Raw genomic sequence first — 25,882 nt, 5'->3', positions numbered from 1 at the left:
TAGTTGCCTGGGTAACAGCATCCTGTCTTTTCAGGGACCATCCTGAAATGTGGCAAGGGTAGTTGCCATGACAACCCTTTTTTTGCCCCACTTAATCCTAGCCCATCTGTTTCAATCACCCCAGCGTTTGGGGTTGGGTGGGGGAATTATTTATTTATTTTATCTGGGGAGGAAGTTTCTTCTCCTTTTCCCCCTCCCTTTCCCTGGGTGCTGCTTTCCTCTTTCCCCGCCCCCGACCTGGGCCCTGTGGCCTGCAGGTGTTTGGGAGGCAGTTGCTGGGGCAACGGAAACAGGGCGTTTCAGAGGTGGTTGCCATGGGAACCTGGATGCTGACGAAGGCTTGTGAGGCTTAGAGGAGACAAATTGCCCTCATCATTATCTCCAAGCTTGCCAATCAAACCCATTCCCTCATTTCCCTCTGCTCGGGGAAGCGAGCAGCTGGGAGCCCCCAGAGGAGCCGGGGAGAGGAGTGGCACAGTGAGCTGTGAGCCGTCGCCTGCCTGCCAGCCCAGTTCTTCTCCAGCTCCACAGCTCTCCTCACCTGGCTCTGCCTCCTTGCCTCGCTGGGCAGCATGGCCACGATCACCTGCACCCGCTTCACTGAAGAGTATCAGCTCTTTGAGGAACTGGGCAAGTAAGTTTCCTTTGTGAGGAAAGGGGGGAAGGAGGCTGACCTGTCCCCCCTGGGGGGGAGGGAAGCTGACCAGAGCGGTTGTCTTTGGAGGAGTCGTGGAGGGGTGTGTGTTTGTGTGCATATGTATGAGTATCCAGGTCCGTGACCTGTGCCCATTTGTGGAGCTCCCCCTGCTCAGGAGTGCATGCAAACCCCCAGCACGCCCCTGCACACCCGTGCACTTCCCACTCACCGATGCCCCGGGCTGCATGCACATGTGTGCACCCACCGCCCGGACCATGGAGAGTGGCCAACTTTTCTGAGGAAGCTCCTCCCAGCCAAAGTTAGCTCCGCAGAGGGCCTGGCAGTAGGGAAGGAGGGAAAGAAAAAAGCATTTCTTCAATCCTTAACCTGGTCCGTGCAGACTTAAAGCCAGGCTGCCCTGTGGGAATGAGGAGGAGGTTGTAGGGAACAGTGTTTGGAAGGTGTCTTTGAGCCCTTGTGCCTAAAGGGACAGGGAGGGACAGAGCTGTGCAAGCCATGGCCCAGAGGTCCTGGCCGAACTGACAGCTGGCAAAGTAGGGAAGGACAGAGAGGGCTCGGGCATGGCTGGTCAGTCCCAACATGCTGGTGCTCAGCCTGGTTTTGTGAATGTTGGCTAGAGTTGGTGGATGCAGGGGGCAGAAGGGGAAGGCGCTGGGACTAGGCTGTCAGGTAGACTTCCGAAGTTTATTTTTGCAGTTTTAGCAGCTGTGGGGATAGGAGGTAACCATGGCAGAACCCTCAGGCAGCCTGGAGCACTAAGGGCTTGTAAGAAGTAGGTTGGGCATCTAAGAGCTAACATCTGCATTGGGTCACAGGGTTTGGAGTCGGATTGGATCCAGTCCAAACTTCTCATTTTATAGATGAAAAAACAAAATGTCTTTCCCAAGGTCATACAGGTATTAAGTGGGAGAAACAGGATTTGAACCTTGATCCTCTGCTTGCAAACCTGACTGTTATTCCACTACCCCACATTGTCCCTTTAGCGTTTAACTCCCTGTCTTCTGCCTATGACTGGAGTGTTTGCAAGACAGAGAGGTACCAGACATTCAGAGTCTGGGTTCCAGTCAGTCAGACTGTGGATGCTGGGTGTATGTGTGTGTGCAGTGGACTGTATATCTGCATCTGCATGCATCTTGTGTGAATCCACGAAAGGGCTCTGGTTTGCATCTGTATGTGCGCCGTGTGGGAGTATGTGAGTGTAGGAACATGTGCATGTATGTGTGCAGGTTTAGGTTTTGTCTGTGAGCATATATAAAGGCGTATTCCTTATATGTTCCTGCCTGTAGGTATGTGGTCTGCATCCATGAACTGGATGTGTGAACATGTATGTGGAAGGAGCCTGGGTCCCTGTGAAGGTGTTCCAGCGTGGGGTGTGTGCGCAAGATCTGGATCTATGCTATGTGCTTGTGTGGGAGGCTGGCTATATGCATATGTTTAGGAAAGCTGTCTGCACACGAGCAGGCTCTGTGTGTGTGTGTGTGTGTGTGTGTGTGTGTGTGTGTGTGTGTGCCAGTCACAGCGGGGACGTATGTGGTACCAGCGTATGCATGTGCGTATGTTCATGCATGTCCTTGCAGATTCTGCAAGCATCTATAAGGGACCGAGATAGTCATACGTACTAGCATGTTTGAACAGGGCTCAGGTTTGGAGGACTTCCTCCGGGGACGATGAGAGGCGCTTTCTTTCTTCGGGTTGGGCAGAGCTGGGGAACTTAGGGAAGAGGACTCTTCTGCTCAGGAGGTAAAATAGTCCTCTGCTACCCGCGAGGGCACTGAAGAGATCCTGCAATTGCAGTTAGTCATGAGCAGCTGCCTCTCGGAGTGCACCCATTTTTCGTTTCTCTGCGCCTGCATGGCTGTGTGGTGGATAAATAGTGACAGGGAAAGGGGGTGACTCAGTCACTCTAAGTGAAAGTAAAAGTGATGTTTTGCCCCAAGAGGAGAAGGATATTATTGAATCTTGGGTGGCTGTGGGGGAGTTGTTGGAATGTCGCCTTCTAGAGGCTTCTCCTCCGTGGTCCTTGACACTCACATGCAGACGCCTGTCATCGGCTCTTCGGGGAGTGGTGCGCCCCGGTGCAAGGCACATCAGGGAAGCGGCCGAAGGTGTATGGGGAAGTAAGGGGAGACTGAGCTTTTCAATGCTTTGGGCAGGAAGACTGGACACTGGCACAGACTGGGGCGTGTGCGAGTGTTGCATGCGACTGTGTGTGCAGGAGAGAAGTGAAAAATTTCTGGGACTGGCAAAGAATGCAAGGCAAAACAAGGCAGGAGAGGGCAATGGTTTGCTAGAGGGTTATAGCTATCCGAGTCCCATCTTCCATCCTGACAGACTCATGCTACCTCCGACATGTTGACTTCTGGGAATATTCTTTGATTTGATCTGTAAGGGCTTTTTTCTGTCAAAGAGCCAGATAACGGCAGAGTCTCTCACAAGCTTTGTCACCCTGAGCAAGTCCTTCCCTTGGCTTCTCATAAACCGGTAGAACCAGAGGGTTTTGAAGATTAAATCCTTTGGATCCTTAAATGGCCAGAGTCAGGGCTGAGGATGGGCATAAGGATCCTCTGGCATTTCTCTGGGCAACAAAGATGACTTTAAGGTTTATGGTCTCCAAGAAGGGGCCATCAGGAATGCCCTGGCAGGCAGATAGTGACCACAAGTTGAATCCCAGATAGGATAGAGCCAAAAGATCTCCAGGTTAGTCTTAGGGGCCAAGTCAGGAAAAAGGAGATGATTAGAATCTGTCAAAGCACAGTGACCCTAAAAGAATTAGATGTTTAATCAATCCCTATTGATTGATCAGTCATTCTGGGAGTGAGGAAGGAGAGATTCAGAAATAAAATGTCCATTTTTTGGCTCTCCCATAAACACACACACACACACACACACACACACACACACACTCACGCATCTGTTTGTTTAGGTAGCTTTCTGCACAGTGGAGAGAGTCCTGTATTTACAAACTGGAGATCTGGGTTCAAGTCAGTTTAGATTCACTATGTAATAACACCTTCACTACCTGCTTAGCAGGATTGTTACAAGGAAAGTACTTTCTAAACCTCAAAGCATTGGAGTTATGGGAACTGTGATCGTGCTCATCTAGGCCAGGGGGTTAGATGAGGGAAAGTGAAAGGATCCTGGGTCGGAGGGGTAGAGAGACAAGGAAACTGCAGTCCAGAGAAATCTTATGCTTTATATCACGTGGGAGGTCCGGCCTTCTCTCTTGAGGTAGGAAAGGCCATGCCCTGAGAGGATGGCCTGGATCTGTGTCTTAGCCAGAGCTATCAGTTTAAGATCTGTCCTTTTCTTGGTTTGGTTAATGGCTACGTTCTCCAAGAAGAGAATGGGGAACCACAGACCCATTGCTAGGAAGGAGGAGGGTAGCAGGGATGCCTCCTTGTGGCTTTGACATTCTCTGAGGCTTTAGATCCCACCCCCATGACAGGTTATAGAAAGGAGGAAGGAAATTATCCTGCGGCAGTATGTAATCATCAGCATTGCTCAAAAAGAGCTTCAGAAGTGGGTTTTATTAGAGAGGGAAAAGGAAAGGGAGAGAGAGAGAGAGAGAGAGAGAGAGAGAGAGAGAGAGAGAGAGAGAGAGAGAGAGAGAGAGAGAGAGATCAAAAGTGAAGAGAAAGAGGGAAATAAGAGGAGGAAAAAGAGGAGAGAAAGAAATAGGAAAAGACAGACAAAAGGGGGAGAGATGCATTAAGAAGTGAAGGGAAGGAAAGAGGAGGAGGAAGACACATACACACACACAGAGAAAGAGAGAGAGAGAGAGAGAGAGAGAGAGAGAGAGAGAGAGACAGAGAGACAGAGAGAGACACAGAGAGAGAGACAGAGACAGACACAGAGAGATAGAGATAGAAACAGAGAGAAACACAAGGAGAGAGACAGAAACAAAGAGACAGAGACTCACAGAGAGAATGCAACCTACACTTTTCTTTCTCTTTGGAAAGGAGAGATTGAAGACTGATTGAATTGGGGGAAGGAAGAGGGTTAAAATGAGTTGGATATCTGCAGGGGCTGCCTCAGCTGGGAAGGTGTGAAAGAGCAAAACAAAGACTTTTAGCTCCTTATGGAGGTGTCTTCTTACTCAGAGCCCTGCACACTGCCCACCTTCCCCAGCCTACAGAAAAAAGCCTCAGTATAAAAGCCCTGGGCAGCTTCCCTGTACTCCTGTTCTCTCTCTCTCTCTCTCTCTCTCTCTCTCTCTCTCTTTCTCTCTCTCTCTCTCTCTCTCTCTCTCTCTCCCTCCCTCCCTCCTATGTGTGTATGTGTATGTAGACCTGTGGACAGTAGCATGGCCTTTTAGAAGGTTCCTGTGAGCCTGAAAATCTAGTTTAATACAGTTCCACAAACATTTAAGTGCCTAGTGTGTGCAAGACACTGGGGAGACAAAAATTGAAAAAGAAGAGTTTCTATCCTCAAGGAGCTTACCTTTTCCTGAGTTGTAATTCTACTTCCCCCTCTGACTTACTGTGTGACCTTTAATGTCATCTGTCTTCCCTATGCCTGAGATTTTATATCTGTAAAATGGAAATAATATTGATAGGAATGGGAATATCTTTTCCTGACAAGATGTTTTGATGATAAAATGAAGCAATAATAAGGTATTAATATTTTATTTTTAGTCCTTAGACAAGTCTTATGACATGATGGACTTGATAATCAGTACATGATAATAATCCATCTTTTCCATAAAAAGGTCTTGGTGATGTGAAAAGTGACTTTAAACGCTTGCTGCCTTTGACATTGATGAATGCTCTCCAGCCTTATCACTATTGATGAAGAGGACAGCAGACCCTCTAATCTCCTCCCTTGTAGTCCCAGCTCTGAATTCTTGGCTTTCAATAACCTCATTAATTATTTTTTCCTTTGGGTTAAATCTGATCTTCCCAAGATTCTGCTTTAAAAATGCAAATAACTCTAGGATGGAGGGAGGGAGAGAGTAATATACTCCATCTCCCGACTACCTCAGTTTGAAAGAATGCATCAGAAGCTTTGTTTGTGGAATGGGAGAGACCCAGAGCAGCTTGTGAACACTGAGTAGATCCTTGAGGGAGGTGGGAGCAGAGTACAGGGGAATGGGGCAAAGGGGGCAGAGAGGGCCCAAGAGTGCCATAACATTATTATAAGACTCCTTCAGGGTCAGACATTCTATGTCCTCAGGTCCCTCCCAGCTCAGCCATTCTTTGTTCTGAGGTCCCTCCCAGCTCTGACATTCTGTCCTGAAGTCCATTACAGATTCTATCTTTTGATTCTAAGTCATCCTTTTGGAGAGGGAAGGAAAGTCAAGTTTCCTCTCAGACTGGGCTTTGGTGCATGCAGCATGGCTCAGGCGCCCCCTCAGCCACCCCCACACAGGCTGAGACACACTGACAATCGACAGAGCCCTCGCAACACACACTGACACCACTGCCAACTCCCCCTGCAATCTGGGACCCACAGACTGCGATTGGAGTGCACGCCCTCTCCCCACACCCCCACACTAAGCTCTTCTTGCAGTACCCCCTGGGGAAGCTTTCTCTCTATAAAATGCAACGTTCCTGATGCCGGAGCCAGTGGACACACACAAGCATACATTCATACGCAGGCGCATGCACACACACACACACACACACACACACACACTCAGATATACTGCTTTTCCAAAGATCTGTATCCACAGGAATGCTGTTCCAACATCTTCACATCATGTTGTGCGTGTGTGTGTGTGTATATACACACACAGACACACTGTCACAGACAGACACATGCACACACAAACTGAAGAGTCACCAAAAAGGAGCAATGTCCCAACATCTTCACCTTGACATACCCATGCACCCACCCCATCCACCAGGATGTCACTTCCTACTGCCAGAGCCTTTGAAGCCTTTTTTCAGCACTTGGACCTCAGTTTCCTCAGTCTTTAAAATGAAGGAGTTGAATGAGATGTTTTCTGAAATTCTTCCTGTTCTAAATCTTATATATTTTCAAGGCACTATTACTAGAAGGGTCCCTTGATCAAAGAAGGGCTGTTGCTAATAAGTGGACTCATGGGATGATGGGGAGCAGGAAAAGCAGCCTGGGATAAGAGAAAACTTGCCCTTGGACTAGGGACCAGGAGATCTGGCTCTTAATCCTCACTCTTTCTCTTACTAGCCAGATGACCTAATCTAATTAGGTGGAACCTAATAGAGACAAATGTAAAGTCTTGTACATGAATTAGAAAGAAAAATCAGCTGCCTAAGGTTTGAGATACAATGGGGGAGATGTGGGCTGCTGAAAAAGCTAATGAAGTCTGAGGCTGCATAAATAGAAACCTAGAAAACGGGGCAAAGGAAAAAGTTATATTTCTATTGCCCTCTCTACTGGCCCTGTGACACCTCAAGTATCATTTCCAGCCTTGAGCACCATGTTTTAGGAAGGGCAATTGGAGAGGCAGTGTGAAATATGGATAAAGGTCCCAATCTCTGGGTGGGGTGTTTAAGTTCCATCTCTGATGAATACTAGTTAAGGAACACTGGATGAGCTCCTCAATAACCTCAGACAACTTTCTCAAACTATGTTTCAGAGCAAATGCTTCTTTATTGGTAGAGAAGGAATTTCCTTATCTGAGGGTTTTCTATACTATTCAAATCACAGGTTCAATTAAAAAAATTCAAGGGTTCTGCAGAAGATGGCAACCCAGAATGGTAAAGGGATTAGAAATCAGGAAAATATGACTTAGGGGGCACATGGCTGATGTCCCCTTGACCACAGAGGCCAGAACTGGGACTGTTGAGAAATCACAGAGAGGCTGATTTTGGTTTTATATAAGGAAAAAACTTCTTAGCAACCAGAATTGCCCAAAGGGGAATGAGATGCTTCCAGAGTGAATTACTCATCGAGAGAGATGCTCAAGCAGAGGCTGGATAGTCACTTGTTGAAAATATTATAGAAAGGATTCCTGCACTAGTTAAGGGGTTAAATTAGATAATTTCTGGGATTTCTCAGAGAATCTGAGATTTTATGGCCTTGGGAAAATGTTACCTTCTCCAAACCTCAGTTTTCTCATCTGAAAAATGTGGATAATTTCTGCCTTTACTATCTCTCAAGGGAATTATGAGGATCCAAAGAGGTTAGAGATATTGAATTAGTCAATAAGCATTTATTAAGTGCCTGCTGTGTGCCAGACACTATATTTAATGTTGACAATTCAAAGAAAAATAAAAAAGAGCACCTGTTCTATGTTTAGGGTGCATTTTGTAAATCATAAAAGTCACAAATATGAGTGCTCCTTAGTGAGCAAATCTTTACTGTAAAGTATGCCTTGGTTTATGGACTGCTTTCTAAATTCAAGGCCATCTAGCTCTCTAGTACTGCCTCTAGATTATTCTGCAAAAAATAAAAGTTTGGAAATTGGATTAAGAACTTCATGACTTTCATTCAAATTCAAGATTTGCCAAACTTAGCTATATCACCTTAGGCACATAATTTTTCTTTTTTGGATTTCATTTTCTTCCTCTATAAAATAAGGGGACTTTTAGGGCCTTTCAGCTCTAAGTTCCATTCCCCTAAGTCCCCTCCATCCTCAATAGGGCTCTGGATTAAGCACCTTCATTTGTCTTTTTCTAATAGAGATGATATATAACTTGGCTATCCTGGAATCTCAACCAAAGGCATTTCTTTTGAAGATCTTCTGTAAAGAGGAAAAGAAGCAGTAATGGTTTTTGGTAGTAGTATGGTGGGAGGAGGCAAAAAGGGAAAGAGGTTATCTACATGGCCATTGATCCTGTTAAATCATCCTGCTTCTCTCCTTTCATCTTCACTTACTAGCTTCTTAGAAGTCTCTTATTTATAATTAAAATCCCATCTTCTACAGGAAGCCTGTCCCAACCTCTTTTAATGCTAGTGCCTTTTCTCTGTTACTTATTTCCTATTTGTCTTGAATATAGCCTTTTGAGAGTGTATATTTGTTTATTTTCTCCTCTATTAAATTGTGAGCTCCTAGACATCAGGGAATAACTTCTTTTTGTATCTCCAATGCTCGGCATACACTGCCTCACACAAAGTAGGCACTTAATAAGTATTGGTTGATTGCCTAGAAAACTCAGGTTCCCTTGCTTTAAGATCTCCAGAAATGTAATGAGTTATTTAAATAAGTGATGAGTTCCTCATTCATAGAAATATTTTAAAAAAGAAGCCAAATGATAACTGCTTCAGGAAGAGATTGGAGGTAGATGCACTTTGGGGTCTCTTCCATATCTGAAATTCTGTGATTTCAAAGGCTAGACTGTGCCCCTTCACTTCCTATTTCCCTCTCCTTTCCTCTACACTCTAGTCTTTCTCTAGGAGGGGTCACTCTGTCCTCCAATTAGACCAAATGCTTTCACTCTGTAAGAACAGATCTGGATCCAGGCTGGGAATGTAGTTAAATAGCTAACAGTTTCCTTTGATTCATTCATTCCATTTGGTGCTTAAAAGACATAATAGCCCCTCCAGGAGAGGAATTGCTCACCTAGGCAACATGAACTTTCCACAGCCCCAAGTGCCCTAAATGATCTTTTAATCTCCAGAAAGAGGAACAGGCAATATAATGGGTAGGAAGAATAGATGATTCCCTTCATGGTATGTTTCAAATGAGATAATATATATAAAGTGCTATGTAAACAACTTTCCAGTGCTATGTCAACTGTAAAAGGCTATATATGTGAATTAAAAGTGTTTCAGAAATACTAAGAAGACAACCTTTCACCCCCACATTTTTAATGCCATTTTTTTTTCTTGCCATTAACAAGACTTTTCTATTAAATTGAGTTCTTTCCAGGTTCTGCTTTTAAAATGCAATTCCCTCTGGTTTTATCTTTCCCTTCATGCCCAAAGGATCTTTGCACCTTATTCTAATAAGTTATAATAATAGCTTATATTTGTATAAACATATTGGTGTATAAAATATATTATTGACAATGTCTATAACATTGTTAGATAACATTATTATTACCATTTTGCAGATGAGGAACTAAGGTTCAGAGGGGACTAAATGATTTGCTTGAAATCACAAAGCTAGTCAGTGACTGTTAGATTTGGATTCGAAATGGATCTTACCATTCAACAGCAGCAGCCAAGCCCTCCCCTGCCCCCAAATATCACTGAAATATGATCCAGTGAGGCCAAAATGTTTACTGGGAAGTAAAAAAAAAAGGGGGGGGAGGGGGCATCAAAGACAAATTCCTTTCGATTTACCATGTTGCTGACCATTGATTCAACCCCTCCCAGAAAGATTGTGGTTCTTTTGCCAACTGACATTCATCAGTATTCAGAACATTTCAGCTGGAAAGGATCTTTCTGTTTTGTGTCCTTTTATTTTATTTTTTGTAACCCATTCAAGAAAAAAATAACAGCAGCCAAAACAAGGAATATGTTGGAACTTCTGTTGGTTTAGTGTTCTTCAGCATCAAACAAAATCTTCCATCTCCCAGGCCTTCTGTGTACCCTCTGTGCTGCTGTTGCGTTGGTGTGGGCCAAAGCTCCGGGCTGAGACAGTTCCAATACATCGTGTCCCCATGGCATCTGCCAGAGGGATGCTAAGCTCTTGGGATCCTGGATTAGGCTATAGATGCCATCTATGTCAGGGGGAGGTGCGGTGCTAAGCAGGTTTGAGAAGCCTAGGGTGGCTGGAGAAGGAAAAAGCCCTGCATTGAGAGACTAGAGACCTGGATTATGATACTGGTTCTGTCTTTTAGTGTCAGTGTGACTTTTGGGCAAGTACCTTAACCTCTTTGAATCTTTGTTTCCTCATCTGTAAAATGGGGCATTCTAATTATTGTCCTGACCCTTACAGGCAGTTCAGGAATATCAAATGAGACAGCAAAGGGTTCTGAAAAATGGAAAGCATTATATGATCATAAGGGATTATGATGATGATGAAGATTAGAAAAAGAATTTGTCATAATGGATTTAGGACCAAACTTGAAATCCAGAAGAAATGAGTTCAGATTTTGCCTGGGTCTGACATTATCTGTGTGATCATGGACAAGTCATTTAATTTCTCAAGGCCCCCAGACAATTGCCTAAGACTAAAATACAGAGTGACTAGTTTGCAGTCTTGGAGGGGCATTCGTACACTGATACAGACTTGAGGAAATATTTTGTTGCTTCCATTGCTTTGATACTTTGATACTAGATTTTTACAATGTCTCTTATTTCTCCACACTCCAATTTATAGAATCTTTTTTGTAATGAGGCAATTGGGGTTAAGTGACTTGCCCAGAGCCATATAATTACTAATTGTTAAGTATCTGAGGTTGGATTTGAACTCAGGTTCTCTTGATTTCAGGATCAGTATTCTATCCACTGTGCCATCTTTTTAAAAAGCAAGTCTGACTATTTCAATATTCAATAAACTCCAGTGATACTCTATTACTTCTAGGATTAAATATAAAATCCTTTGTTTGACATTCAAAATCTCCTATAATCCTGAGACTTTTACCTTTCCAGTCTTCTCACACAATTTCCTCCGCCTTTCTTTCCCTACTCTGCAACTCAGTGATGACAGGTCCCTTGCTTCTCCTTGATCAAATCACTCCATTTCCTGACTCCAGAAATTTTCATTCTTGTTGCCCTTATATGAAACAGTCTCCCTCCTCATGTCCTCTTCCTGGTTTCTGTAGCTAAAATCCTACTTTCTCTAGGAAGCCTTTCCATTTCCCCTTAATATCAGTGCCTTCCCTCTGTGGAGCAAATTCAGTTTATGCCATATAAGTAGTTAGGTAGCACAGTGGATAGAACACTGGGCCTGGAGTCAGGAAGACCTGAGTTCAAATGTGATCTGTTCGCCTCATTTCCTTATCTGCAAAATGAACCCAAGAAGAAAATGCCAAACCACTTTTGTGTCTTTGCCAAGAAAAATCCAAAAGAGATCACAAAGAGTCTGAGCAGCTGAACAAACGATACTATACATAGCTTATTTGTACATAGTTATTTGTATATTGTCTTTCTCATTAGACTGTGAACTCCTTGACATTAGTTGCTGTCTTTTACCTTTCTTCATATTCCCCACACTTAGCACAGTATCTGGAACAATAGTCATTTAATAAATTTCTATTGACTGACACCAGTGCAGATTGCAATCCATCCAAGCCTTCTTATCCTCTGTGATTCTCCTTGATGTGTTTCAGAGGAACAACCCAAAATGCTGGAAGTAACTTCTATCTTTCATATATATGGGTTCAGTACTTGGTTATTCATTTATATCTCTCTTAATATGTGATTCACCCACTTCCTTTTCTGGCCCTTCCTGCTCATAATAATGTTTAAGAATCAATCAAGCTTGAAATGTGCCATCCGAATCTAGAGAAAGAAATATGGAGACTGAATGTGGATTGAAGAATGGTATTTTCACCTTTTTGTTATTGTGGTCGTTTGCTTATTTGTTTGTTTTTCTTTCTCGTGTCTTTTTCCCCTTCTGATCAGATTTTTCTTGCGCAGCATGATGAATATGAAATATGTTTAGAAGAACTTCACATGCTTAACCTATATTGGATCACTTGCTGTCTTGGGGAGAGGGAGGAGGGAGAGAGGAAAAATTTGGAACACAAGGTTTTGCAGAAGTAAATGTTGAAAGCTATTTTTGAGTGTACTTGGAAAAATAGAATACTCTTAGAGAAAAAGACTTTAATCACAATTTTAAAAAGAATCAATCAAGCATTCAAACATTTATCAGGTACCAACTTACTATTTGCCAAGTATAGTCCTAGGTACTTGAGATACAGAGACAAAAAAGTAGCAGTCCTTGCCCTCAAAGAGTTTATACTTTATTGTAATACATTGTTTACATCAAATATGTACAAAATAAATACAAAGTAATTTTGAGGTGGAGAGGAGACTAGCAGTCAGAGGCATTAGGGAAAGTTTCCTCTCTGGGGAGATGTTTAAGCTCAGCTTTAAAGGAAAGAAAAGATTCTACGAGTATTACAGGCACTGAGAAACAGAATGTAGAATGTGAGAAAGAACATGAAGGATAGATCACAGATTATGTGAACAGGAACAATGCATAATAAGTCTGGTAAAGTAATTACTTAAATAATTAGATGAGATGATACATGTCTTTTCTGAGCATTATGACAAACACATTATTGTTTTAGTCATACCAAACTCTTTGTGATCACATTTGGGATTTTGGGATCTTGGCAAAGATACTGCAGGTAGTTTGCCATTTCCTTCTCCAGTCTATTTTACAGATGAGGAAACTGAGGCAAACAGGGTTAAGTGACTTGCCCAGGGTAATACAGCTAGGAAGTATCTGAGGCTGGATTTGAACTCATGAAGATGCCCTGTAGTTTATACACTGTTCCATCTAGTGTAGGACAGATATTGTATGTAAGTCCAAATCATAGTCAAAGAGTCTGACTCCATTTAGTCCAGGGTATATAGGTAAGAAAGAATCTTAGAGGGGAAGTCCAGCCCCTTCATTTTAGTAATGATGAATAGACCTGGAAAATTTAACTATTCACACAACTAGTAAGTAGTAGTGTTGATATTTGAAGCTCAATTTTCCTTTTTTATTAATTTTAGGGCAGCACAGTCCAGACTGAGTTTCTCTGCAGAACCAGAGGGGCCAAGAAGCTAGACCAGGAAGTTTCTGTGGGGAAAGTGTAGGAAGAAAGATAGACAATGTCTTTGGTGAGTGGGGTTAGGCAGGTTGAGTCAGCCCCAATAATGGGTTATACTGAAATCTAAAAGGCTCTGGTTTAGACCACTTTACTGTTAGCAGCTCCCAACTGGAAGCTTTGCACTTGGTTCCCCAGGGTACACTCAACAGGCAGTGAGAGAGCCATTTTCTTGGTGTGACTCCCTGATGCCCAGTTCCTTCTTACAGACCATTAGCAGTTTTCCACATTCTCAGTGATGGGTCCCGTACTCTCAGCCCATCTGTCTAGACCCCTCCTTTCTCCCACTTCCTTAGCTGGGAACCCAGGCCATCTGGGTGGCGCCAAGTGGAGGGAATTGGAGACCAGTTATGAAAGGAACTCTTCGTTCTTTTTCTCTTGTCATATCTGTTCCCTGCAAAGATCTGTATCATTCTGTTCTCTCTTGCCCCATTGCTGTCTGATGATATCCTCCGGCACCATACTGTGGACACCATGAGTAGTACACCCCCCAGGGATGTGATCAAGCCCTCACATACTCACATACACTCACAAACTGGCTCCAACACCAGTCATGTGTTCTTGGGCAAATCACTTTACTTCTCAGACACTGTTTCATCATCTGTAAAATGGGAATGACAATACTGTTCAGGGTTGTTGTGAAGGAAGTCCTTGGTGAACCAACTACAGTATTGTGAGCTAATATTAGGAATGTGTGAATTGTTCTTGTGAGCACTGGACTTGAAATCAAGGAACCCTGATTTGAATGCTGGCTCCCAAAGCCCCATGACCATGAGGAGGTCATTCGAATTCTTTGATCCTCAGTTACTTCATCTGTAAAATGGGAATAATAATAATAATTCCTACTTCATGGGATTTATGTGGGTGAGGAAATTATTTAAAGCACCACATTTTTCTATCATTATTATTATATACTCTGAGCCAAGATCTAGGCTTCTACCTCTCTAACACTTGCCACCCCCTCTTACCTGTAGGTTTCTTCCTCTAACATTTGCTACCTCCTCTTACCTCCCCCAGAAGGGTCTTATTCTGAGACCCTTAAGTTTCCCATTGAACCTCCCCACATCTCCTCCCCCCCAGTCCTTGTCCTATCCTATCCTTTTACACACTGCCTAGGCGCCAGCCCCCTCTCCCCCCACACCCCCAGACATCTGCTCCTTTCCCATGCAAGAAGGGGGTGAGTTGTCTGTGCCATTTTCAGAGATTTTTCTGCTGCTTCTAAGGCTGCTTAGGAGACAGTCCTGTAAATATGCCTTTGAAACAGCAACAAAAACAAAAGAAAGAAAATAAAAGGGAGAAAAACTAGACTTATAATCTAGTTCTGTTTGCTGATAGTGTGAAGGCAAGTCATTTCTTACTGGGCCTCAGTTTCCTCATCTGCAAAATGAGACACTGAGAACTTGACATGCTTCATTCACTCTGTTTTTCTAGCTTTAAATATAACCTGTGATTTAAGTAGTAAAACTAGAACTTGAATCCAGGATCTAAGATCCAATGGTTTTTCTACTATATCTCATGTTGCCTTTTCTTCCTTCCATACTTCTGTTCTTCCTTCTGTCTTTCTCTTTTCTCTCTCTTCCTCCCTCCTTCCTTTCTTTCACCCCCCTTCCCTTCCTTCCCCTTCCTCTCCCTCCTCTTCTATTCCTTTTCCTTCTTTCCTTCTTTCCTTCCTTCCTTCCTTTCTTCCTCTCTCTCCTCCCTTCCTTCCTTCTTTCCTTCCTTCCTTCCTTCCTTTAGTGCTGAAAGATTCTTTAGAGGTCATTCAGTCCCATGCATGCCTCATTTCATAGAGGGGAGATAGGATGCAGAGGATCACACAGATAGCAGATGGCAAAAGCAGGACTGGAATCTGGGTCTTTTGGTTTTAAAGCCAGCATTCTTTCCATTGTTCTAGTCTGGGACCTCTCGGACCGCTTGCTTCTCCTAAAGTGGAGCTCTGGAGAAGTTCCAGGAAAGAATCCTTATGAATAGGAAGTATTTATATAACACTTGAAGGTTTACAAAGCAATCCCTTTCAGCTTAATCCTGTGAGCCTATGCTCTAAATTAGACTGTAAGCTCCTAACTGTGGGGACTAGGGCTTGATAGCATGGTAGGTTGGGAAAAGTACTGAGCTGTATTGTGAGGAGCCCTGGGTTATAATCTCATGTTGGCACTAACTCACTGTGTGGCCTTGGACAAACCCTTTCCTCTCTGGGGCCATCAGTTTCCCTATCTGTAAACTGAAAGCATTTGCACTAGTAACATCTATGGGATTTTCCAGCTCTCACATTTTAAGAGGCTTTTCTTTAGCATTTAGGGTGCTTTGGGCCCTTGCCTCTCTCCCCACACCAGCACCCCTCAGTGGCCCTGTTCCTTTGCAAGGCCACTTTCTTCTACTTCCTGGCCCAGAGTGAGGATCCCCCCCCTCTATTTAGCATGTGTCTTCTGCTTCTGGGCCCTCATTTTATTTTGACCTTTTTTCCCTCCTCCCCAGGGGTGCCTTTTCCATCGTTAGAAGGTGTGTGAAAGTGTTAGCTGGTCAAGAGTATGCTGCCAAGATTATCAACACGAAGAAGCTCTCAGCCCGAGGTAAGTGACTTCCTTCTGGGTTTCTTCTTCCCTCTTGAGAATCTTCTTTCACTTTTCCCACCTCTATACCCCATTATCCAGCAATTGGATATGGGCCAAGACCAGGTCCTGTCTTGCCTGAGAAGAACTTGGGGGGAAGGAGGGAGAAGGAGGAGAAACAAGCTTCCCTCCCTTCTTAGATTCGATTCTTTGTTCTATGGTTGGCCCCAGTCAGGGGACCTGGATCTTGGTTTTCTGCCATTTACACAGCTGTGTGATGTTGGGAAAACCAGCTAACCTTTCTGAGCTTTGGCTTTCTTTTCTATTAAAAAAAAAATTAGACCATCTGTCCTTCTTTCAGGCTCTTTCCAGTTCCAAATCCCATGATTTGATAAATTTCTATTTGCACTTTGGAATCATACCATTGCTTCTTTCCAAAGGATGTGGAGGCTAATGACTACAGTTTATCTGACCTACTGTGGAGTTTTGAGGGGCTAACACATGCTTCTGTTTCCTCCCAAGCTATAGATAAATAAATGGCTTTGTAGTCATCCTTTTCCTTCTGGGTACATAAAGACCCAAGGTATGGCCATCTTCTCTGCCTCTTATTTCCCCCTCCCCTAATCCCTGAGGCAATTATAAGTACAAGATTTCATATTTACGCTTTTGAAATTTTACCACAGTGATAGATTATTAGATTTAGAGTCAGGAAAGCTGATTTCAAATCCTGCGTCTCATACCTAATGACTGTGTGATTCTGACTAAATCATTTAATCTTGTTGAACCAATTGAATAATATTTATTCAATCCAATGAGGATTTATTAAGTACTCACCAAATTCAAGACACTAAGCATTCCAGATACAAAGACAAAACTAAAAATGTGACCTTGACCCTAAGGAGGATATATTCTCTTGGAAGAGGGGATTGTTCCATATTTAGGAATAAGAATACCATAATAATCTGTGGAGGGAGAAAGTGCAAAGTAGAGGGATCAGGAAAAAGAGGTAGTGCTTGAGCTAAATCTTGAAGAAAGCCAGGGATTCTAACAAGTGGAGGTAAGGAGCGAATGCATTCTGGGTATGGGGGAACCCCATATGCAGAAGTGCAGAGATGAGAGATGAATGCCAAATTGGGAAACAATGAATAGTTCAGTTTGACTGCAATTTGTCTACTAAGTTAATAGATGAGTTAAAATACTCACTGATGATGAGATTTCTCACGTCTTTGAAATCTTAATACATTGATGTAAATTTCACCATATTAGATTTAACTTAACATTTTGGAATATAAACAGGATTATAGTTATAGTCAGATTTGTAGCTATAGGTATTCACCTATCCATGCCTTCCTTATCTTTCAGTCTTTACATCTCAGATTCTTAAACTTTGAGTTGTGACCCTAGATGAGGTCTCATAATTGAAAGTGGGGGTCATGAAATTATGATTTATTATCAATAAATGTCTGATTTGTATACTGCTTTTATATACCTATTTACCAGGGTCTCATAAAAATTTTTTGGGCAAAAAAGTTGTGAGTAGAAAAAGCTTAAGAAGCCCTAAGCTATGTGAATGGATGGGCTTGTCTGTGCATTTTAGGAATGCTTATGCTCACATTGATACAGTATTTTAGGGTTTTCAAACCATTCCAAACATAATGATCTTGTGAGGTAGATAGTGCATAATAGATATGGTAGATAGAGAATAATTCCTCTCCATTTTACAGATGAAGAAAGGTAAGATTCAGAGAGGTAATGGGATTTGAGTCACATAGTTAATAAGTGTTAGAGCTGGGATTCAAATCCAGGCCTCTTCTGATACCAGGTCAAACACTGTTCTCACAATCTAGGTTACCTCTCTAAGTGCAAGGTACAAGAGGATCCCAGTCCATTGTCTTCTAGTCTTCTTTCTGCTCTTCTTATTCTTTTCTATTCTCTTCCAGAATTAATGCCAGTATACTGAAGGGTTCTGTGTCAGTTCATCTGGAGGAATAACCTCCCTTTCCTGAATCACCATCATAGATCTGTTTGGGATTGACATTGACTGGGCATGGCTCAATTGTGCTTCTGCCAGCTGCTATGAATTGCTGACATTTGGCATCTTCCCAATTTTATCTATTCTCCTTGGAATCTCAGTCTTATGGCAGTCAGGTTGGCCAGAGTCAGGTACCAGAAGCCACTAAAAACAGTATGGTTCATACTCTATACACCCATGACTCAGGCCAAAGCTTGATTCTGTCCTCTCCCAGAAATTCTCCCAACTTTCCCAGGATCTGAAAGTCCATCTGTTGCCTTAATCTAAGGCTGATTGTTGGGGAGGAAGTAATGGGGATATGGAAAGGAGCAGCAAAACTGCTCCTTTTATGAGCTACTCCACAAAGAGATTTGGACAAGCTTTGTAAGGAATAGCGATCTATACTCAGCATGGCCCTTTTTTGTCATTTGCCTCAGGCCCTGGACCATCCCCAGTATGACTCATCCAGACACTTTTCTAATTGGAGATAGTCCTAATTGGAGAGGCCCTGTGCAATCAAAGACTTGTGGGTATCCTTACTCTATCTATCTACTGTGCCACATAGCTGCCCCAAACTGCCAAAGAGCTAATCAGGATTTGAAGTTAGATTTTCCTAACTCCAGGTCTAGAATTCTATTCTCAGTAGAGTCACTAATAATCAAGGGAGTGATGACAGAGGGATGTCTTCTGTCATCTTCTTCTCTAGTTCATTTTACAGTGGAAGAAACTGAGGCAAACAGAGATGAAGTATCTTGCTAAGGGCCACACTGGAAGTGTTTGAGGCTGGATTTGAATTTAGGTCTTCCAGATTATGGATCTGGGACTCTATTCAGTGTATCATCTACTGACTGAACCCCACTGCTTCAAGGCTCCAGGTTTCTCAAGAATTTAGCTTTCCAATAGCAAAGAGCGTTGGTACAATTTCTCTGAGCAGATTTTTCTGCTGGCTATTAAGTCACTGACAACAAACTAAAAAAAATAAAGTTTCTTTCTTCTTACTCCTGAGAATAAGCTCCAGGTGCCCAAAGCTCTCTGGGGAGTCTGCTCCTGGCTCTCCACTCAGAAGAGTGAGTCCTATGGGATTTAGAGTAGAAGATAATCTGAGAGGTCTCATTTAGTGATTTTATTTTGCAGATAAGGAAACCATATAATAAATAAGCAGAAAAGCCAAGATTTGAATCCATGTCTTCTCATTCCAAATCTAATTCTTTCTCCTCTGTAGCATATTTGTTGCTTTTGACGTCAGTGTGAAGGGAGAAGGGGATGTGGAAGGCTCCAAGGTCATAGTGGGAGGTAGTGGTGGTGGTGGTGGTGGTGGTGGTGACTGGCTCCTGGTTTTCATCTATGTTTGGGAATGGGGTTGGTTCACTTGGCTTTCAGCCATCCCATAGAACAAGGAAACCTCTGTGACCAAAACCCCAGGCCTGAATTAAGCAATGGAACCTATCAGCTCAACATCTCCCGTCCAGCTCCCTTCTCTTCTCTGTGCAGTTCAGTTCTATGAAGGTTGCAGCCAAAGTCACATACAGGAATGCTATATCAATGGGGCTCCAAAAATAGATTATAGTTCATCCAAAAATGTGAGTTACTGGTTAGAGGAGAGACTTCCAAGGGGTGTCCAAGGAGTGGGACTTCCAAGTGGAACATAGATATCCCCCAATGTCTTAATGAGGTTGCTTTTTAATCTTGGCACTCAAATAGGACCCATTTGAAGTAATGGGGGGAAAAAGAAATGTGAGAAGGGACATTTCTCTCTGTCTCCATATTTCTGTCTTGTTTTTGACTCTCAAGTCACTCAGTTTTCTTATTTGCAAAAATAAAGCTATCAGGATGATCTCCCTGGGCTCATCTGACTTTTAGATCCTGGGATGTTTCTATTCTGATTGGGCAGGAAATGAACAGAACCTGGGTCCTAGTCCTAGGTTTGCCATATGAGCAAATGAAGAGATCACCTTTCTCAATGCCTCAATTTCCCCATCTTTAAGATGAGAGGATGGCTCTTTCAGTTACGAGGCCTTTAACTTTGCAGCTCTATACATTAACAAGGGAGAGAAAGAGAGGCATAGTGGATACAAAGCCAGTCCTCATGTTAGGAATGCCTGAGTTCAAATCCTGATTATGAAATAATCATATCACTTAATTTTTCAATGTTCCAGATAACTTCCTTGTTGAGTTGGTGCCAGTCTATATTGGTAAAGGGAAATTTCTCTGCTTGGAGTTTCATACACCAATGAAATGTAAATGTAAAATAGCTTATATAACACATTAAAATTAAGTACTTCCCTCATGACAATCTTGTGAAATAAGCATTATAGCTTTTCCTGTCTGGGTTTTATAGATGGGAAAACTGAAAATCCAAAAGGATCAATGTCCCTTGGGATCATGGAGCTAGTAAATGGGAGAAGCAGGATTCTGATCTTTCTTATCCAGATTGTAGCACTCTCCATCTAGCACCATGCTGTCTTGAAACAAAGGATGAATTCAGTGATACTGATTATCTCTTACAGAATTGACAGAGCTATTTCCTATTTAAGCAGGCAAAATGAACTAAGCCTGGAGCTCATGAAATCTGGTTGAGTTTAAAAGACATCAGGCAATAGGCATTAAATACAAATGGGGAGGAAAATAGACCCAGGAAGGGGGCATAGTACTTTCAATAGAAGAGTATTAAAACTGCTAGGAAAATATGATTGTGTGTGCTCTCCTGCCATCTCAATTTTCTTTCCCCTGCCCCCAAGTTGGTGAAAATCCTTTCTAGCCAGCTTCTTCCTCAGGGACTAGGGAGGTAAGTAAATTGACTTTCTTCCTATAGAGATTTTCTGCTTACTATGCCATCTCTCCATTAGTTCTTAGTTGCTCTTGGATTGACCCATCTCTTTGCTGAAGAATATTTTTTTCTAGGAAGTAATTTCTCCTGAAGAAGGAGATGGGGAAAGGTCAAGGATTTTCCAGCTCCTTTCTAAACAATCCCTTCTGGCAGCTTGAAAGTTTAGCTGGGAAGCAGCGGTAATTGGTAGAAAAGCAACTTGTCAATTTTGATTTGTGGTTCTCTTGTATTCTGAGAGGTGTAGATAGGGGGATTTGAGCTGGTGGGTGGGGCTGGAAATTGAGGGTTGGGAAGAGGGTGGGGACACAGGCTTTGAGGAGTTGATGAAATGAAACTTATTTTGTACTATTCCTTCCCTCTACATTCTAGCCAGACTTAATTACTCAGTGTCTCTGATCTCATCCTGACCTCTTTGGTCTTTCTGCATTTTTTAATACTATTTCTCATGCCTGAAATGGATTTCTGCAACTTCTGTCTCTATTTTTTTAAAAATCCACCCCGCCTCATCCCCTCCTTGGAGTCCCAACTTAGTGCTATATTCTCCAACAAGCCTACCTGTCCTCCCTTCCCAAATGAAAGTTGTTTGTCCTTTCTTAGATGTCCTACAGCAATCCCTCCCTTTTCCCCTTTGCACTTATCCATGATTCTATGATTGAAGGCTGACCTTACACTTACCTCTGGGTCAAGACTCGATATCTAGGAATTGGAGGCTTTAGAAAAAGGAAGAAAACCATTACAGTTCTCCCTCCCTTTCTAGAAGGAGAAAGGATGTTGTGGATAGTGATTTCACCAAGAGCATCTTATACTAGGATGTTCTGTACTCTAAGGCTTTGCCTTTGTCCTCATCTCCCTTGACCTTCAAAAATAGTGGTAAAGAAATAACCTCAGGAAATGAGGGGCACAGGGCCAGGAGCTATGGTCTAGAACCATTTGCCTTGAGTTTTTCTTTTAAAAAAATAGGCAGGTCTCATCCCAGAGCTGAGATGATGTGTGTGGTATATGCTGGAGGCAGGCTTCCCCACTATCCACCAGCTCTGACCTCAGAGGAATCCAATTCCTCTAATTTCCCAGAGGCCTGGGCTTGGACACAAGTACTTCTTTCTCCTAACTCAGGAACCACGTAGGATTTTCCAGCAAATTTTCCAAGTGGTGACCAAGAATGAGTAAAACAAATTTCCTACCACAGGTATCTTATCCTAAACTCTCTCTAATTTGGCTATAGAGATTATCTAGTTTCCCAAGCTTACTGATCCTGTGTTTATCTAGCCAGGACTCAGACTTGGCCTTACCACAGTGAGGTGACCTCCCAATATCTGGCCCCACAAGCACCCAAGAGCTTCAGCAGCTCTGGGGTAAAGACTATTAGAGAGTAGGGAAGCCTTGGAAAATATGCTTACAATCTGGTAAGAGATGGCCTCTTTCTTAGGCTATGTTTGCTGAGTATCATTAGAACCTTAGAATGCAGAATTTCAAAGCTAGAAGGGACCTTAGGATAGAGACTGTGAGAGCAGGAGGGAATCTTAGAATGGGCTATAAAATGTTAGAGCTTAGAAGGGTCTTCAGAGATAAGCTAATGAAACCCTATTTTCTCCTCCCTTCTCTCCTCTCTCCTCCCCTATAGTGAAACAGAGAGTTTAGGGGTTTAGAGGGGAGATGAGGAGACCACTTGGTCCTTGGGAGGAAAAATCCACTTCACTCTCCCACCCACAGTCCAACCCAATATAGATCTGACCTGGAGTTCCTTGTGTTTCAGATCATCAGAAGCTGGAGCGAGAGGCCCGCATCTGCCGCCTGCTGAAGCATCCAAACATTGGTAAGGAAATCTGCCCTTCCTTGTTCTCCACCAAAGGGAGGGATAACTGAGAGAGATTGCACTTGTGGGTAAGAGGAAAAAATTAGGGCTGGAGTGGGGTGCCAGTGGGTAGTGAGGATGGGGCTAGTGTCTCCTGGTATTGTGGTAAGTCCTGGACAGAATTGGGGGGGGGGATGAAGAGGTAATTTTGGACTTTTTGGAGGGGGGAAAGGAGGGGACTTAGGTGGGGGTGGAGGGCAGCCACATTCCTTAAGAAGCAGCTGGGGGTGGGGTGGGGAGGGGGGGGGAAGAGAAGGCCTTTTCCGCCCAGCCTACGCCTGCCGGCAGCCTCCTTCAGAAAAGCTGTTTCAGGAAAACTCCTGAAGCTCCGAGAAAGATTAAAATAGTCCCTAAAGGGGAAAAAAATTCCCAGTGTACCCCCCTTGCCCCCCCACACAACAAACCCACCAACAGTGATGCTGAGTCAATCTGTCACCCACCCTCGCATATAGCTGGCACCCCCTCCCCATCCCAGCTCTGCAGCAAGCCCCCAGCCCTCAAAGAGAAGCGTGAAGAGAGGGTAGCAATTCGGTTACTTATCTGGGGAAGGTAGGCTACCTGAAATGACAAATGCATCTAACCTAGAATGGGAAACTTGGCAAGAATAGCCCCCTCCCAAGTCCACTCAAGGATGAAAACTCCCAAATTGTTATTGCTAGTCTTTCCTTGGCTGATAGGTTTGTAGAGAAGGTTTTGGTACATCTGAGATATGACTTGGATTGTAGGATCTTAGAGCTGACATAAACAATTTAGAGTATCTAATCTAAACTTGTTGGGGTAACCAGGCAAGGTTTGCTCATAGCCGCAGAGATGACATTCAGCCTCATGTCTTCCTGCTCCAAACTGAATGTTCTTTCTACTTTCTATTTTCCTTTCCAATAAGAGCAAGTTAGGGATGATCCAGGTGTATCCAGAACAAGATAGTCCTATCTTTCCACTTAACTTGTTTCTTGGAGTCAAATCCCTGTGTCTGCCAACTGCTTGGTCTTGACTCTCAAAACAAAGTATCGGTCACAAGCTTCGCTCTGTTGTCTTTCTCTCTGGCTTCACACTCTTGGAAGGTGTCCCTGTTGTCCAATACATCCTTCCCCATTTGTCCTCCAAACCTGAGGCAACCCTGAGGTAGATAGAGACATTTTTAGGGTTCAGGAAACTGAGTCAGAGCGATTTGCTTAGGGTATCGTAGCTAAGTAAGTGTCTGAGGCAGAATTTTTTTGGAGGGAGGGGAGGTCAATTAGAGTTAAGTGACTTGCTCAAGATCACACAGCTAGTTAAATGTCTGAAGCAGACCGGAACTCGGGTCCTCTTGATTGCAGGGCTGGTTCTCTATTCACTGTAGCACCTAGCTGCCTATGAGGTAAGATTTGAACTCAAGTATTTCTGGCTCCAAGCAGGCATAAGGCCACCCAGCCACCTCAACATGCCTTCGGGATAAAGTCCTGTTTCTTAGGTGCTACACAATAGAAAAGAAAAATCCTTCCCCCTCCATTCTTCCTATACTTTGTTGCCTTTCTTTTCCTCTTGGTCTCTGAGATTTCAGCTTAGCAGGGCCCTTGTCAAGGTTTGATATTTGTCAGGTAGCAAGATAGTACAAAATGTAGACAGGAAGATATGAATTCAAATCCTAGTCTCTCTCTTCCTCAAGTTTCCTGAATGGGTAATAAAAATACCTATCTCACAGGACTGGTGTGGAGATCAAATAAGATAACATATATAAAGTTCATTTTAAAAAATAGCATTTTACTTTTCCAAATACATGCAAAGATAATTTTCAAGCTTTGCAAAACCTTGTGCTCCAAATTTCTCTCTCTCTCTCTCTCTCTCTCTCTCTCTCTCTCTCTCTCTCTCTCTCTCTTTCTCTCTCTCTCTCCCTCCCTCCCTCCCTTTCCTCTCTCCCTCCTCCTCCCTCCCTCTTTTCTCTCCCCCTCTTTCTTCTCCCCTCCTTACCGCTCTTCCTCTCTTTCTCCCTCCCTGCCCTCTTTTCTTCTCTCTCCTTTCTTCTTCCTTCTCCTCTTTCCCTCCTTCCCTTCCCTTTTTGATGCATTTCTCCCTCTTTGTGTTTTCCTCTCCCTTTCCCTCCTCCCTCTTTTCCCCTCCCTCTCTCCTCTCTCTCTCTCTCTCTGTTTCTGTCTCTCCCCCCTCTTTTCTCTCCTTCTCCCATCTTTCTCTTTCTCTTTCTTTCTCTCTTCATCCCCCCTCTTCTAGACAATAAGCAATCCAATCATATGTAAAGTTCTTTGCAAACTTCAGGGCCTGTATAAACATCAGGCCATTAGTATCGTTACTATTAAGCCCCCGGTGCGTCAGCCAGTGTAGTCTGGGGCTTGTACTAGTCTTGCCCACCACCCTGTCAGGCTGTTGCCATAGCTCCCCTAAACTCTGGCTTAGGTTCTGACTCCTCCTAGTCTCCCTTTTTTCCTATTGTGGTTCCTACTCTCCTAATTCAGTTGCTCATTCAAAAGATATTTATGGGGCTGGGGGTGTGGTGTAGGAGGAGACCCTGGGCAAGGTGCTGTGGGGGAAGGGCTCAGGATGAACGAGATAGTTTCTATCTTCAGCAAGCTAGTTCTCTGTAGTTCTCAGATAAAACCAGGATTGTTGTGAGGCTCAAAAAAGGTAATGGATGTAAAGCACATTGCATACCTTAAGGCACCTTAGAAACGTGAATTATTATTATTATTAGCCTCCAGTCACCCAGTCTCCATTCTGGTTATAACTTAATTCCCTGAGCTTTTTACAGTATTCCTGCTAAGCTCAAACAATGTTTATAGAGCAATACAGGGGTAGGCTGGCAAATATTTAACAACAGAAAAAAAAGTAGGCACACATACTTTTAAGTTTAATTTGCATTATTAACATTTTCTTCTCGATTTCTTAAGTCTAGACAACCAAGGAAGCAAAAAAAATTAAACCTTGATTTATAGAGATTGCTGATTTCTGAAGTGTAAGTGCTTACATTGACAATTTAACAACCAGTCCTCACAAGTCTGTTAGAGCAAGCTCTAGCACTTGCTTGATGAAAATGAATAACTAGTCTAAGGTAGAAGGAGAGAAGGATGTTAAAAGGAATATAAGGAGATATAGAGATTGAAAGATCGTACCTGTTTTCAGGAATCAGGAAATAATGCTAGCTTATTTTTATATAGATCCTCTGACTTTACATGCATTATCTCATTTGATTCCTTGTAAAGATTCTGTGAAACAACTGTCATTATATTATCTCCAATTTACACATAAGGAAACTGAGGCTTAGAATTTTTTATTGGGAATAAGTATTTATTAAACTCTTAACTATCTATCAGATGTGGTGCTAAATGCTTTGCAAATATCTCATTTGATCCTCACAACAA

At 43.0% G+C, this 25,882-nt stretch overlaps 1 protein-coding gene across 3 annotated transcripts in view; it reads left to right on the top strand.

Annotated features, from left to right (window-relative positions):
- The first annotated feature begins 341 nt into the window (after positions 1–341).
- CAMK2A (calcium/calmodulin dependent protein kinase II alpha) overlaps positions 342–25,882 on the top strand; it is an 81,022-nt gene continuing 55,481 nt past the window's right edge. Inside the window, exons 1-3 of one of the 3 annotated variants that reach the window (XM_051978699.1) lie at positions 342–634; positions 15,769–15,863; positions 22,434–22,493. In XM_051978699.1, coding sequence (XP_051834659.1) covers positions 573–634; positions 15,769–15,863; positions 22,434–22,493 — 217 coding nt within the window. In that variant the 5' untranslated portion in view covers positions 342–572. The remainder of the gene's footprint in view (positions 635–15,768; positions 15,864–22,433; positions 22,494–25,882) is intronic. The other 2 variants (XM_051978697.1, XM_051978698.1) reach the window with 2 other exon arrangements.

This window comes from Antechinus flavipes, chromosome 2 (genome assembly GCF_016432865.1).
Source record: "Antechinus flavipes isolate AdamAnt ecotype Samford, QLD, Australia chromosome 2, AdamAnt_v2, whole genome shotgun sequence".
NCBI classification, from domain to species: domain Eukaryota; kingdom Metazoa; phylum Chordata; class Mammalia; order Dasyuromorphia; family Dasyuridae; genus Antechinus; species Antechinus flavipes.
Note: the sequence above shows the minus strand (reverse complement) of the source record. Positions and strands in the feature narration are given on the sequence as shown.